We start from the raw sequence: 17,215 nt of genomic DNA on the forward strand, positions 1-17,215 counted from the left end.
CTCCAGGTGTGGCCTCACCAACACCTTATACAATTGCAGCATAACCTCCCTAGTATTAAACTCCATCCCTCTAGCAATGAAGGACAAAACTCCATTTGCCTTCTTAATCACCTGTTGCACCTGTAAACAAACATTTGAAAAATGAAAAAAGAAAATCGCTTATTGTCACAAGTAGGCTTCAATGAAGTTACTGTGAAAAGCCCCTAGTCGCCACATTCCGGCGCCTGTCCAGGGAGGCTGATATGGGCGACTCATGCACTAGTACACCCAGATCTCTCTGCACAGCAGCATGTTTTAATATTTTAGCATTTAAATAATAATCCCGTTTGCTGTTATTCCTACCAAACTGGATAACCTCACATTTGTCAACACTGTATTCCATAGTCTGCCAGACCCTAGCCCATTCCCTTAACCTATCCAAATCCCTCTGCAGACTTCCGGTATCCTCTGCACTTTTTGCTTTACCACTCATCTTAGTGTCGTCTGCAAACTTGGACACATTTTACTTGGTCCCCAACTCAAAATCATCGATGTTAATTGTGAACAATTGTGGGCCCACTTGCAACTGATTGCCAACCAGAGAAACACCCATTAATTCCCATTAATCCCCACTCATTGCTTTCTATTAATTAACCAATCCTCTATCCATGCTACTACTTGACCCTTAAAGCCATGCATCTTTATCTTATGCAGCAACCTTTTGCGTGGCACCTTGTCAAAAGCTTTCTGGAAATCCAGACATACCATATCCATTGGCTCTCAGTTATCTACCGCACTGGTAATGTCCTCAAAAAATTCCACTAAATTAGTTAGGCACGACCTGCCCTTTATGAACCCATGCTGCGTCTGCCCAATGGGACAATTTCCATCCAGATGCCTCGCTATTTCTTCCTTGATGATAGATTCCAGCATCTTCTCTACTACCAAAGTTAAGCTAACTGGCTTATAATTATCCGCTTTCTGCCTACCTCCTTTTTTAAACAGTGGTGTCACGTTTGCTAATTTCCAATCCGCCGGGACCACCCCAGAGTCGAGTGAATTTTGGTAAATTATCGCTAGTGCATTTGCAATTTCCCTAGCCATCTCTTTTAGCACTCTGGGATGCATTCCATCAGGGCCAGGAGACTTGTCTACCTTTATCCCCATTAGCTTGCCCATCACTACCTCCTTAGTGATAACAATCCTCTCAAGGTCCTCACCTGTGATAGCCCCATTCCCATCAGTCACTGGCACGTTATTTGTGTCTTCCACTGTGAAGACCAACCCAAAAAACCTGTTCAGTTCCTCAGCCATTTCCTCATCTCCCATTACTAAATCTCCCTTCTCATCCTCTAAAGGCCCAATATTTACCTTAGCCACACTTCTTTGTTTTATATATTTGTAGAAACTTTTACTATCTGTTTTTATATTCTGAGCAAGTTTACTCTCATAATCTATCTTATTCTTCTTTAAAGCTTTTTTAGTAGCTTTCTGGTGCCCCCTAAAGATTTCCCAGTCCTCTAGTCTTCCACTAATCTTTGCCACTTTGTATGCTTTTTCTTTCAATTTGATAGTCTCCCTTATTGCCTTAGATATCCACGGTTGATTTTCCCTCTTTCTACCGTCCTTCCTTTTTGTTGGTATAAAACTTTGCTGAGCACTGTGAAAAATCGCTTGGAAGGTTCTCACTGTTCCTTAACTGTTTCATCATAAAGTCTTTGCTCCCAGTCTACCTCAGCTAGCTCTTCTCCCATCCCATTGTAATCTCCTTTGTTTAAGCACAAAGCACTAGTGTTTCATTTTACCTTCTCACTCTCCATCTGTATTTTAAATTCCACCATATTGTGATCGCTCCTTCCGAGAGGATCCCTAACTATGAGATCATTAATCAATCCTGTCTCATTACACAGGACCAGATCTAGGACCGCTTGTTCCCTCGTAGGTTCCATTACATACTGTTCGAGTAAACCATCGTGGATACATTCTATAAACTCCCCCTCAAGGCTATCTTGACCGACCTGGTTAAACCAATCGACATGTAGATTAAAATCCCCCATGATTACTGCTGTACCATTTCTACATGCATCAGTTATTTCTTTGTTTATTGCCTGCCCCGCCATAATGTTACTATTTGGTGGCCGATCGACTACTCCGATCAATGACTTTTAGCCTTACTATTCCTGATTTCCACCCAAATGGATTCAACCTTATCCTCCATAGCACCGATGTCATCCCTTACTATTGCCCGGATTCATCCTTAAATAACAGAGCTACACCACCTCCCTTACCATCTATTCTGTCCTTCCAAATAGTTTGATACCCGTGGATATTTAACTCCCAGTCGTGGCCATCCTTTAACCATGTTTCAGTAAAGGCCACTAAATCATAGTCATTCACGATGATTTGCGCTATTAACTCATTTAACTTATTCTGAATACTACGAGCATTCAGATAAAGTACACGTATGTTGGCTTTTATACCTCTGTTTTGAATCTTAACACCTTGATCAGTAACCTCTTCTAAGTTATTTTTCCTCTTAACTTTTCTCCTAATTTTCCCTGTCGTTGAATCCATATCTTCATGTAACAACCTGCTACGTCGCTTTCCATTTATGTTTTTACTTCCCGTTTTATTCCTTTTAGTATTACTGGGCCTATTCACTGAGCTCCCCTCAGTCACTGTACCTTGTACTGTCGCCCTTTTTGATTTTTGACTATGGCGTCTCTGCCTTACACTTTCCCCCTTACTGCCTTTTGTTTCTGTCCCTGTTTTACTACCTTCCGACTTCCTGCATTGGTTCCCATCCCCCTGCCACATTAGTTTAAACACTCCCCAACCGCTCTGGCAAATAGCCCCCTAGGACTTCAGTTCTAGTCCTGCCCAGGTGTAACCCGTCCAGTTTGTGCAGGTCCCACCACCCCCAGAACCGGTCCCAATGCCCCTGACACCATCCCCCTGACACCATCCCTTTAGCCACGTATTCATCCTATATATCCTGTCATTTTTACTCTGACTAACACGTGGCACCGGTAGCAATCCTGAGATCATTACCTTCGAGGTCCGATTTTCGGACCTCATCCCTTTTTGTTACTTATTAGTTTTTACCGATGTGCACCACGACCACTGGCTGTTCACTCTCCCCCATCAGAATGTCCTATACCCACTCTGAGACATCCTTGACCCTAGCACCAGGGAGGCAGCATACCATCCTGGAGTCTCGTTTGCGGGGCCACAGAAACGCCTGTCTATTCCCCTTACAGTTGAATCCCCTATAACTATTGCATTGTCGCACTTATCATTTAAATACATTTAAATACGCCTAACCAGCACAGCACCTTATCTTCCGGGTTTGCCATATTGTTCTCCCCCTGCTGGCATGATGTGAGCTGGTTTAGCTCAGTGGGCTAGACAGCTGGTTTGGGATGCAGAACAAGGCCAGCAGCGTGGGTTCAATTCCCGTACCAGCTAACTCGAACAGGCGCCGGAATGTGACGACTAGGGACTTTTCAAAGTACTTGTGACAATGAAAGATTATTATTATTATTATTATTATGTAATGCTGGCGGGAATCACTACTGGTTTCCTGTCACGCCAGGGAGCGGAGGTGAGTATAGCCTCCGGGTGGCGAAGGACATGGTCAGGCAGTGCTGGGCAGTACTGCACATTTGGCACTATGAGATGGCAGTGCTGGGAGCATGGTAAGGGGTGGGCCAGGGGTGACCCTCTCGGAAACCCCTTTGGATGGGGGCTTCCCATTATGTGTGTGGGGGGTGAAACTGGAGGGAGATGGGTTGTGCTGCGTAATGGTGGAAGTAGTGGCTGGGGGAGGGGGGCTGGTGACTTAAAATGGGGGTGTGCCCCGTTACCACTGTGAATGGGTGGGGCAGGGGGCTCAGGTCAACCTGATGCGGGCATGTTTTGAGGGGGGGGACCTGACCATTGAGTGACGTGGGAGAGGTTGGCCCTCCATGTTGGAGGGTTGCGGGGTGTTCCCCTTGTCTGCTGGGGACCCCAGAGTACGGGGAGCCTTTAAATTCACTTTGAGGTTTGAATCCCACCTTTGCCGGCAGGTTTAGGCCCTTCCACGTCAGCCAGGCGGCATGGTAGCACAGTGGTTAGCACTATGACTTCACAGCTCCAGGATCCCGTGTTTGATTCCTGGCTTCAGTCACTGTCTGTGCGGAGTCAGAACAATCTCCCTGTGTCTGCGTGGGTTTCCTCTGGCTACTCCAGTTTCCTCCCATATTTCCAGAAAGACGTGCTTGTTAGGTGAATTGGACATTCTGAATTTTCCCTCAGTTTACCCGAACAGGCGCTGGAATGTGGCGACTAGAGGATTTTCACAGTAACTTCATTGCAGTGTTAATGTAAGCCTACTTGTGACAATAAAGATTATTATTATTAATCCTCACCAGCACTTTGACGCCGCACAGAGCGCCATTTGATCTGTCTACAAAAAGGCAGGTGTGAAACCGGCGTGTTTCACACTGCTTTTTTTCACTGGATCCAGCACCCTGTGTAATCTTTGGGAAATTCTGCCCAATGTGTTCAGCAAACAGAATTACCACTTTTATCGCTTTGGATTCAGCAACACAAACTGACCTAGGACACCAATAAATAGGTATAAGATGTCATGATATGCAAACATGCAACCAATGAGCACTCAGAATAGGACGCAACCAATGGGCAGTCAGGGCACTCAGAAGTGGCATCACCACAAGGGGGCATGACATAAACACTATAAAAGTGATGAGGCACACACACCCTGCCTCTTTCCACAGACAGACATCTAGAGAGATGACAGGGTTGATCAGCAGCATCACACCCCAGCACGTGGCTTAGAGCAAGGCTGGTACAGTTAGACTGAGTTACTACAGTTAGATTAGCAGAGAGTCGAACTCATTTGAGAACTGTGTTAATATTTCAATAAATACGTTGAACTCATTTCCGAGTCTGGAGCATTCTTTAGTTAAGACTGCATCAAGTAGAAGCCTGTGTTATCCGAAGCAGCATAACACAACATGAGACCCAGAGTGACTGTTCAATCTATTGAGTTCAACTCAGCAAGATCCGTGACAACCAGCTGAATACTGAATACAGGCACAATGGACAAGATTCAGGCTCCTCACCAGCTCAGGACCGCCGGCATCTTAGTGCCAACTGGCAATCATTCAAGCAGAAATTTCAACTATACGTGGAAGCATCCGACTTCAATGGCGCGACCGATGCTCAGAAGATAGCTCTTCTACTCACCACTGCGGGTGACCATGCGATAGAGATCTTCAACTCCTTTCACTTTTCCGAAGGGCAGGATAAAACAAAGTACCAAACCATCCTGGACAAATTCAACAGCCACTGCGAGGTGGACACAAATGCCATATTCGAGCGCTACATCTTCAAGCAGAGGATGCAAGGTATAGACGAATCCTTCAACTCTGATCTAATTAACCTTAGATTGCTAGCGCAACCCTGCAACTTCAGTGATATCACTGACTCCATGATCAGAGATCAAATAGTTTTTGGAGTCCACTCTGCTCCGCTGCGAGAGCAATTGTTGAAAATCAAGCACATGACCCTGCCAGTCGCGATTGGAAAGTGTACTGTGCATGAGACTCTAAAAATCACTATTCACAGTAAAAAAAACGGCAGAAAGTGAAAAACAAGCCTCCCATGGAGTGGAGAGCATTCATGCCATCTCCCGGATGCAGCACCTCCACGTTGATGAAAGCGCGCATTTTGCGCGTTCTTCCCAGGACCCGACGCATGCGTAATGCGATCAGAAACACGAAGCGACCAAAAACCGCACTGCGCAGGTGCTGACGTCCGAGAACTGTACCGCGCATGCGCAACGACGCACTGAGCGTCATGACCTGCGCGAACTGCGGCAGCGCCCATTTTTTAAAAAACTGCCCTGCAAGAGGCAATCGCTGTTTAAACTGTGGGAAACCAAACCACTAAGCAGCCCTGTGCAGACCTGCACCACCAGTCAGGAGCCAGCGCTCCCAATTCGACAGCGGAGCATCAGAAGTGTGCAACACCGAATGCATGACTCTGATCCAGGCAGTGCGACGGATCCAGACCTGGAAAACACTACCGAGTGGGCATTATTACAAAGTGCGAATACGCCACACCGGACACATCGCAAGTCCAATCAATCCTGGCCGTGGATTCCGAGGACGAATGGCATGCAGTACTGAAGGTCAACCACTGCCCCACTCAGTTCAAACTGGACAAGGGTGCCTCCGCCAACCTGATTTCGCAGGTGGACTTCAAGATAATCAAGAATCCCCCCACAATCCCTCCAGCTGCCTGCAAACTCCTGGACTACAATGGAAACGCAATCAAGGCACTGGGGTCCTGCCATCTGCAGGTGTCTAGCCGACACACACAAGCAAGCTTACGCTTCGAGATTGTTAAACCAGACAGGGCATCCCTGCTAGGTGCGCATGCCGGCGAGCAACTGAACCTCATTCAAAGGGTCTACACCACAACGCCGTCCCATTCAGATCTTCAGGCCAGCATCGACGACATCCTAACCCAGTACCCAGATGAATTAGCGGGATGGGCATGCTGCCATACGAGTACAAGATTCTACTGCGGCCTGATGCCAATCCAATGGGCCACGCACCACAATGTGTCCCTGCTCCACTGAGAGAGTGCATGAAGGCAGAGCTCACGAGTCTACAACAAAAAGGCATCATCGCCAAGGTCACTGAACCAACCGACTGGGTCAGCTCGGTGGTGTGCGTAAAGAAGCTTTCGGGGGACCTACGCATCTGCATTGACCCCAAGGATCTAACCAAAAACATTATGCAGGAACATTACCCCATCCCGAAGAAGGAAGAAATCACGAGTGAGATGGCACACGCGCGCTTCTTCACAAAATTGGACGCATCCCAAGGATTGTGGCAAATCCAACTTGAAGAATCCAGCAGAAGGCTCTGCACCTTCAACACGCCTTTTGGCAGATTCTGCTACAACCGAATGCCATTTGGCATCATCTCGGCATCAGAGATTTTCCATCGCATCATGGAATATATGATGGAGGAAATAGAAGGGGTTCGTGTCTATGTTGACGAAATCATAATCTGGTCCACGACCCCAAAGGAACATGTGTCGCGACTCAAGAAAGTATTCCGATGCATACATGATCATGGGCAGCATGGTATCACAAGTGGATAGCACTGTGGCTTCACAGCGCCAGGGTCCCAGGTTCGATTCCCCACTGGGTCACTGTCTGTACAGAGTCTACACGTTCCCCCGTGTCTGCGTGGGTTTCCTCCGGGTGCTCCGGTTTCCTCCCACAGTCCAAAGACGTGCAGGTTAGGTGGATTGGCCATGATAAATTGCCCTTAGTGACCTGAAAGGTTAGGAGGGGTTATTGGATTACGGGGATAGCGTGGAAGTGAGGGCTTAAGTGGGTCGGTGCAGACTCGATGGGCTGAATGGCCTCCTGCACTGTATGTTCTTTGTTCATCATGGCCTCAAGCTAAACAAGTCCAAGTGCTGTTTTGGGACATCCACACCGAGGATCCTGGATGATCAGATTTCGCGACACGGTGTGCGCCCAGACACAGACAAAATTAAAGCCATCGAGGCAATGAAAGTCCCTGAGGACAAGAAGGCAGTATTGCGCTTCCTGGGAATGGTCAGTTTCCTTGGCAAGTTCATCCCGAATTTGGCCACACACCACGGCCCTACGCAACTGGTTAAAAAATCAACCGCCTTTGAGTGGAAGGCGGAGCAACGAACAGAGTTGCTGGAACTGAAAGCTAAGCTCACCACTGCACCCGTCCTTGCATTCTTTGACCCAGACTGAGAGTCCAAGATATCCACAGATGCGAGTCAGGATGGCATTGGGGCGGTGTTGCTTCAAAGAGACGACACGTCATCCTGGGTACCAGTAGCATACGCGTCAGTGGGCAATGACACCGATGCACAGATTGAGAAGGAGTATTCAGGTCTTCGCACCAGCATCCTCAAATTTCATGATTATGTCCATGGCTTGCCAACATTTACTGTTGAGACGGATCTTAGGCCTCTGGTCCACATCATCCAAAAGGATCTGAACGACATGATGCCTCGTTTGCAGAGAATTCTGCTCAAACTCCGGAGGTATGATTTCAGTTTGGTATACACACCTGGCAAGGAGCACATCGTCGCCGATGCATTTTCCCGCTCCGTCAACTCACCCAGTGAACCACTGGAGATCATCCAGCACATTGATTTGCAGGTACAACTGTGCGCAAGCACTCTACCGGCAACAGATGAGAATATCGTTCTCATCCGAGAAGAGATGGCCAAAGACCCCCTGTTGCAGGAAGTCATCCATAACCTCAGCAATGGCTGGCAGAAAGGGTAATGCCCTCAATTCTACAGCGTCAAGGACGACCTGACTCTGATCGATGGTATCCTGCTCAAGCTGGACAGGATAGTCATACTGCTACGTCTCCACAGCTTGGTGCTGCAGCAAATTCATGAGGGACACCTGGGTGTAGAATAGTGCAGATGCAGGGCCCTGCAAGCTTTCTACTGGCCCGGCATCAACCAGGACATCACGGGCATGGTCCTGAACTGCGAATTGTCAGAGGTTCCAACCAGTGCAGAGCAAGGAGATGCTCCAACCACATGACCTAGAGACCACTCCGTACTCCAAGGTTGGCATTGACCTATTCCACGCGAATGGTCGCGACTATATCATAAGCATCGATCACTTTTGAGGTGCTGAAGATGCCAGACCTCACCTCACGGACCGTCATCAAAGCGTGTAAAGAGACATTCTCAAGACATGGCATCCCGAACACAGTCATGAGCGACAATGGCCCGTGTTTCCACAATCGAGAATGGTCCATGTTTGCCAAGAGCTACAATTTCAGGCATGTCACCTCCAGTCCGCACTATCCACAGTCCAGTGGCAAAGTCGAAAAGGGGTGCACATTGTTAAGCAGCTCATCCGCAAGGTTTCGGACTCTGCTTCCGACATACACCTTGCACTACTTGCATACCGGGCGACTCCCTTGTCCACTGGCATGTCGCCAGCTCAACTGCTGATGAACAGGGACCTGCAGACGACGCTTCCAGCCATATACCTGCCCAACCTTGATCACCTCCCGGTGCTGCAGAAGATGCAGCAGCTTCGCGACAGCCAGAAGCAGGGCTATGATGCATACACCACCGATCTGGACGTGCTATCCCCGGCAGACACGGTCAAGATCAAGATGCCAGATGGTGGGTGGTCTGCTCCGGCTGTCATTGTTCGATAGGCTGCACCCAGATCCTATTTCATACGTATGGCTGATAGCTCCATTGTGCGAAGGAATCGAAGGGCACTGCGACAAGTTGCTTGCCCACAACCACTTTCCCCTCCATTTCCACATGTCAAATTGCCACCTTCGACACCTCGAACCACGAGGCCACCAGTCGTGCCTCCCACTCGCCTGTCGTGACACTGTCATCCCCTCCACCACCTCTCCAGCGGTCGACGAGGATCAGATGCAAGCCTCAGAGACTGGACTTATGAGCATTTGCTTTGTTTGTTCTGTTCTGTATTCCTCAGTCAGTCACATTAGACAGACACATTCACATGTATATACATCTAAAAAAAAAGAAAAAAAAAGAAAAAAAAGGGGGAGATGTCATGATATGCAGACATGCAACCAATGAACACTCAGAATAGGACACGACCAATGGGCAGTCAGGACACTCAGAGGTGGCATCACCACAAGGGGACATGACATAAACACTATAAAAGGGATGAGGCACTCACACCCTGCCTCTTTCCACAGACAGACATCTAGAGAGTTAGACAGGGTTGATCAGCAGCATCACACCCCAGCACGTGGCTGACAGCAAGCTGGTACAGTTAGACTGAGTTACTACAGTTAGATTAGCAGAGAGTCAAACTCATTTGAGAAATGTGTTACTAGTTCAAAAAACATGTTGAACTCATTTCAGAGTCTGGAGCATCCTTTAGTTAAAACTGCATCAAGTAGCAGCCTGTGTTATCCGAAGCAGCATAACACAACATAATAAATCACTGCTTGGCAAATATTCAAGCATAACCAGCAACTCCTGTGAATTAGATTTTATTGAAAATATAACACACACCATAATGTTATATTACCCCAATATGATTTCGGAACTACATACATGCATATGTATACAGGTTGCCACCGTGTCACATCATTCGCTCCTCAGGGTACCGAGCCAATCAGTCCTCAGCACAGCGAGTGATCTGTGAAATACCTTTGACGAAGTTTTGGCATTTGTGTTTAAAAGTGTGTTTGTTTTGAGGGCGGGATTCGCTGGCGATGGTTTTCTCTACTCCCGCCGCTTGTCAACGGGATTGGGCAGGGGTGTGCTACCAGCCAGTGCAGGGAGTTCAAACAGCTGGTGAATTCCAGCCTTGAGCCACAAAACACAATGCTGAATAAATCACTGCACTGTTAGACGAGCAGGATTGGAAACAGTTGTACGGCACGATACTCTTAACCAGAACCAACCTGACATCAGGAGAACACGAAGAAAGTAGCCACAGGCCCCTTGATCAAAATTTCCAATCATCAATTTGAATCCACTTGTTTATCCTAGATTGCTGGCGATGGCAGTGGGTTATGAAAATTTTGACTTTCAATGAATTGCCCAGATGCAACACATCTGATCGACAAACACAAGGGAAGAGGTTCATACTTACTCCATCTGATGGGTGAGCTGTCCATCCCAGTTCGGCTTGTGACTCTTTGGAATCCAGTAAAACAACTGAAGTGTAAACAGAAAAATGAAAACAAAAGAGCATTAGTTAAAATGCACATCAAAGGTCACTTACTTCTTTTCATGTCAATTCAAGTCACCAAACCTATTCCAATCACTGAGATGCTGCTCCGAGTGGGAAGCCGGAATGGCTGAGAGGAGGGGGGTGAAATTACCCCTTTGTCCCCGTTTAAGAGCAATTTTGTTTTCTTTTAAACTGCGATATTCTCTGGTGGCTAACTGGTAATTCAACACAATGGTGCCATCTCAGCCAATGCAAGATGGGATAAATCTCATGCCCAACTCACTGCTTGATGTGAAACAGTTAATGTCACTGCGTTGTTCTTTGGCTTTTTCATAATGGAGAATGGGTTGGGGAAATAGTTCCTTGCAACAGCATCTGTGCTCTATTTCCTAAGTCAGGGGTCGCAAATCCCAGACAAAGACATTGGGAATACAAGTCGGAATTTGTATTTGGATGGGGTGAACATGCTGATTCATCACAGCCAAAGATAAGTGATGATGTGGAACAATACTACTGTGACAGGCGCCTATTTAAGTGCTGCCAACTGAGCAATAAATATGCTCCACACTGTAGCGCAACATATTGCTACGAGATGCTGGGGAACAATTCCTTCAAAGGATTTTTTTTTTGTCAGCAGCATCTATTCATTCCAGCAAGGTCAGATCAATGCTCAGATGGCACAGTGTTTCAGTTTAATCGAAACAATGGCGCCAGGGGCAATGGGGCAGGGCAGTGTGCTGGTGGCTCAACAGACAGCATGGTGACTCATACCAGTACCTCCACCATCGCCACTCAAGTTTAAAGGTTACTTGAAAAAGAAACATGTTTTTTTTTCCAGCAGGTGCAGACGGAGTTGAAGGGGCGCAGGATGAAATAAAGCAAATCTTGTGAGCTATGGTAGAAATGCAGTAACTTCTGTTCGTACTGGCCATATGAAAAGGATTCAAAAAACTGGTGCAGGAGACTGAAAGTGCAAATGTTACGGTTGGGGGCGGAGGGAGGGGTGCAGAGGGACAGAGATTGGAAGCAGCCATTTTGGGGGACACACGGATGACAATGAGCATTTACCCCGTGCCCAGTCTCGTTGAGGCAAGCAGCATTCATGCTTTGTGCTGCCTCCACATCGGAATGATTTCAGTGTAAAGCCCAGGACAAAATGGACTCAAAGAACAGCAGTGAGCATGGCTGGCACCATGTGCACATATCTGGACCTCGGCGTACCCTCCAAAAGGAGTTGCTTTAACTGTCTCTGGAACATTTGGCTGAAAGAAAAAGCATAGTAAATGGAGCAAGGTACCATGGAGATGGATGTGAGGCTTTCTATTGCAGCCCTGGAGACATTATAAATTGGGGTTTCAATTGGAGGGATGCCACATTCCCAACAGGGGCCAGGAGGCTCTCAAGGCACACTCTCTTGCATGGCAAAATGGCTCACAATGACAGGGAGAAGCAGATAATCAGTGGCAGACAAGCTAAGTGACCAAGTGCTCTGGAGGAGATGCCAGCTGTGAGTGAGGTAATTGAATCCAGCATTGCCGAGAGCATTCAAAATGATGGTGCACAAAGCAAGAAGGTACCTTTCTGAACTCTTCTTTATCCTGTTTTGTGGAAAAGTTGCAAACCACAGATGGTATGAACAGTGACCTCTTTTCCCGAACAACACCCATTCCTTCACTATTATATACTCACTGGTTTGCTGTATATCTTATGGGCACGATTCGACTAATTTGGAACAAAGTCCCATAGTGGGCGCGTTTAGCTGTGTGTTTCCCGGCGCTCGCAGCACCGAGAAACACATGGCTATACAACGCGAGTCGCGGTGTATGAGAGGCCTCAGGAGGGAACGCGCAACCGAGGCCACACATAGCCTCGATTTGTACACTGGGGGGCTCTGCTCGCCGGAACTCCCCATACTACTGAGTGCTGCAAAATATGAGCTGCGACCTCGCCAACGCGGTTGTTGTGTTATGCTCCTTCATGTAGCATAAGCTACTTCCTTGATGTATGCTCTGACAAAGGAAGGTTCAGATTTGGAGATAGGTTTCACACATTTATTGAACAATTAACAAGTCTCCTACTTGAGTTCGACTCTCCTGCTATAGTAACTCAATCTAACTAACCAGTCTGTTCTAAGCCATGCGGTAGGTGTGATGCTTCTGATCTGCCCCTGTCCTTCTCTCTTAAGTTTCGCCTGTGGAAAGAGAAAGACCGAGGGCGCAATTCTCCTAAAGGGAGACAAACAGCCGACGCCGGAATGAAACCCGGAGTGTTTCACTCCCGCGTCGGAGGCCGCTCCTCGCCCCCTATTCTTCCCCCCCCCCCCCCAGGGGGCCAGGAGCAGCGTTGCATGCATTTCGTGCGCCAGGCCTTGACGCTTGCGTCAAAGCGGCGCACCGGGAATGGCACGGCCGGCGGCGCCTAAGTGACGTCAGCCGCGCATGCGCAGGTTGGCCAGCGCCAACCCGCGCATGCGCGGTTGCCATCTTCTCCTCCGCTGCCCCGCAAGAAATGGCAGCTTGATCTTGCAGGGTGGCGGAGGGAAAAGAGTGCGTCTGTTAGAGACGCCGGCCCGACGATCGGTGGGCACCGATCGCGGGCCAGACAACTCCTGAGCACGCCCGTGGTGCTCGACCCTCCTTCCGCCCCCCACAGGCCCCACACACAGCGGTCGCACGCTGTTCACGCCGGCAGCGACCAGGTGTGGTTGGCGCCAGCGTGAACTGGTCGGGTTCGGCCCATCCGGGCCGGAGAATCGCTGGTCGCCGTTAGAAACAGCGAGCGCTGATTCTCCGAGCGGCCTGTCGCAAAACGCGACACGCCATTTTGGGGTGGGGGTGGGAGAATTGCGGGGGGTGCCAGGGCGGCGTGGTGTGATTCGCCCGGCCCTCCCGTGATTCTCCCACCCGGTGTGGGGGGGGGGGGGGGGAGAATCGTGCCCCATGTGTGCCCTGTCCTTTTATATGGGTTGCCCCCTTGTGGTAGTGTCACCTCTGGGTGTCTTGACTGCCCATTGGTCGTGTCCTATCTTACTGACCTATTGGTTGAATTTCAGTGTGTCATGATGTCTCTGGTGCTCCCTCTAGTGTTTACTTAGTTGTAGTGTGTTTACATTAACCCCTTGTGTATTTTCAGTGATCCATGTCACCACAGCGGTAGTCAAGATACACCCCGCCAATCGCACCCAAAATTATACTTAGAAATGTTTCCACTAAATTATGGAATAAGCATTGTCTGTGGCCTATAAGGTTACTACATTGCTGGTCGCTCTCTTGTGGCACAGCACACAGGGAGTCAAGATTACTTCCAATGTGCAGGTAAAGTGGGATGGATAATGTTATCTTTAAATTCACATGCTTTTACTTCATTTTTTTTGCTTGTATTATAAATCCTTCTTTCCACATTTGTAAAGGAATATTCATTTGCATGTAAAAAGGATAAGGAATTAGCAGTTAAGCAATGAAAGACTGGCATTTATATCGTGTCTGTCACCATCTCGGGAAATCCCAAAATGCCTTATAGCCTGTGAAGTACTTTTGAAATGCAACCACTATTGCAATGTAGAAAAGCACACAGTCAGCTCGCACAAACAATAATGAGATTAAGACCCAGATCACTTAGTTTTTTTGTTAATTAAATTACTTTAGTTGAGGGACAAATATTGGCCAGGACACTGGGATAATTTCCTTGCTTTTCTTTGAAACAGTGCAATGGGATCTTTTAACATCCACCGGTGAAGAAACGTGGGACCTTGGTCTAACCTTTCATCTGAAAGACCCCCACCTCCGACAAACATGAAACGAACAGGAAGATATAGACGGGATGGTCAAATGGGCAGATAAGTGGTACATGGAATTTAACCCTATAAAGTGTGAGGTGATACAAGGAATAATTTGACAAGGAAGTATTCAATGAACGGCATGTTACTGGGAAGTTCCGAGGAACAAAGGAACCTTGGCATGTTTGTCCATGGACCTCTGAAGGCAGGTTAATAGGGTGGTGTAAAAGGCAAATGGGACACTTGCCTTTATCAATCAAGGCATAGATCATAAAAGAAGGGAGGTCGTGTTGGTGTGCTTTGGTGAAGCCACAGATGAAGTGTTGTGCGCAATTCTGGTCGCCGCATTATAGGAAAGGTGCACTAGAGGGGGTGCAGTGGAGCTTCACCAGGATGTTGCCTGGGATGGAACATTTAGGTTGTGAAGAGAGGTTGGGAAAGTTTGGATTATATTCGCTTGCGCAGATAAGACTGCAGGGCGACCTGATCGAGGTGTACAAGATTATGTGGGGTATGAACAGATGGACAGGGAGCAGCTATTTCCCTTAGTTGAAGGGTCAGTCACAAGAGGACAAGTTCCAGATGAGGGGCTGGAGGTTTAAGGGGTATTTGAGGAAATTTGTTTTTACCAAGAGGGTGGTGATGGTTTGGAATACATTGCCTGGGAGGGTGGTAGAGGCGGGTTGCCTCACATCCTTTAAAAAAGACCTGGATGAGCACTTGGCACATCATAACATTCAAGGCCATGGGGCAAGTGCTGGCAAATAGGGTGAGGTAGGAAAGTCAGGTATTTTTCATGTGTCATGCAGACTCGATAGGTCAAAGGCTCTCTTCGGCACTGTATTTTCCCGTGATTCTGGGGAAAAAAAAGCAATTCAGCTCATCTACTTCCTTCAATTTTCTCCACTGTATTTGCTGTTCCCAATACAGTGTCCTCTACATCGGAGAGACTAAAAGCAGACTCGGTGATTGCTTTGTGGAACACCTTCGCTCAGTCCGCCAGCTTGCCCCTTATCTTCCTGTTGCCTGCCATTTTAACGCGGCACCTTGCTTTCATGCCCACATGCCTGTCCTTGGCCTGCTGTAATGCTCCGGTGAAGCATGGCACAAGCTGGGGGAGCAGCATCTCATCTTCTGGTTGGGCAAGTTGCAGCCACGGGTCGCAACACTGAGTTTGGCAACTTTAGATATTTAACTTTCACCTCCATCTTAATCCCCTCCCTTTTTAAAAATATCCCATACATGTATTGCCTCAATGCAAACCACACCCCCTCCCCCTCTCATACCAGGTCTTTTGTTCTTAAATTTCCTACTTTCAGTTGCAGTTTCTATAGAGCGAACACATTCTCCCTCCCTTAGTTCTGAAGAAGAGTCAAAGGACTCAAAATGTTATCTCTATTTCTCTCCTAACAGATGCTGGCAGACTTACTGAGTTTTTCCAGCATCCTCTGTTCTTGTTTCAGGTCATCCACTTGACTGCTTCCACAGATATTACAACCACCAAGGTCACTGTTCAGCGCATTTCTCCGGGAGCCAAATTGTGCAAGAAAATCAGATTTCTTCTAAATTGCTATCTAATTCTGGCAATATTTTGATGCCAATGTGTTGCATTCCACAGGTGGCTTGAGCTATCCTTGTAACATTGAAATTCATTCTTAACCCTCAAACTTAAGAGTTCTCTTTCGAGATGTTGATGAAAAAAAACCATGGACAGTTTTTTGATGGAAGCATATTCCACGTAGTTCTAACATGAATGAAAAACATACAAACATACAAATTTAGAGCAGGGTAGTCCACTCAGCCCAAGGCAGCCTAATCCTCCATTCAATAAATCATGGCTGATCATATTGAAACCTCAACCTCACATTTCTACCTCCTCCCAAAAGTGACACGGTAGCACAGTGGTTAGCTCTGTTGCCAGGGACCCGGGTTTGATTCCCGGCTTGGGTCACTCCTGTGTGGAGTGTGCACATTCTCCCTGTGTCCGTGCGGGTTTCCTCCGAGTGTTCCGGTTTCCGCCCACAAGTCCCAAAAGATGTGCTTGCCAGGTTAATTGGACATTCTGAATTCTCCCTCAGTGCACCCGAACAGATGCCGGAATGTGGCGACTCCGGGATTTTCACAGTAACGTCATTGCAGTGTTAATGAAGCCTGCTTGTGACACTAGCAAAGAATATTATTCTTAACCTTTCGCCTCCTTGTTAATTAAGAATCTATATCGGTGTGCCTTAAAAAAATTCAAGGACTCTGCTTCTACCAGCTTTTGTGGAAGAGAGATTCAAAGACTCAGAGAAAAAAAATCTTCTCATCTCTGTCTTGTCTTAAATAAATGACTGCTTATTTTTAAACAGAGATCCCTAGTTCTAGATTCTCATAAGAGGATTCATCCTCTCCACATTTGGGGTGTCAAGGTGGCAAAGTGGTTAACTTATGCCTCACAGCACCAGGGACCCGGGTTTGATACCTGCCTTGTCTGATTGTGTGGAGTTTGCACGTTCTCCCAGTGTCTGCGCGTGTTTCCTTCCGGGTGCTCCGGTTTCCTCCCACAGTCCAACTTAGGTGGGCGTACAGGGATAGGGCAGGGGAGTGGGCCTAGGTGGTTTACTCTTTCAGAGGGTCGGTGTATTCTTGATGGGCCGAATGGCCTCCTTCTGCACAGTCGAGATTCTATAGAAGGATCCTGTCAA

The 17,215-nt window shown here is 47.6% G+C and overlaps 1 protein-coding gene across 3 annotated transcripts in view; it reads right to left on the reverse strand.

The window, feature by feature from the left end:
- LOC119968642 (ephrin type-A receptor 7-like) overlaps nucleotides 1-17,215 on the reverse strand; it is a 768,833-nt gene that overhangs the window by 620,887 nt on the left and 130,731 nt on the right. For all 3 annotated transcript variants that reach the window (XM_038801273.1, XM_038801267.1, XM_038801278.1), the window contains exon 2: nucleotides 10,673-10,737. In XM_038801273.1, the coding sequence (XP_038657201.1) occupies nucleotides 10,673-10,737 (65 nt within the window). The remainder of the gene's footprint in view (nucleotides 1-10,672; nucleotides 10,738-17,215) is intronic.

Source organism: Scyliorhinus canicula, chromosome 1 (genome assembly GCF_902713615.1).
Source record: "Scyliorhinus canicula chromosome 1, sScyCan1.1, whole genome shotgun sequence".
NCBI lineage: Eukaryota > Metazoa > Chordata > Chondrichthyes > Carcharhiniformes > Scyliorhinidae > Scyliorhinus > Scyliorhinus canicula.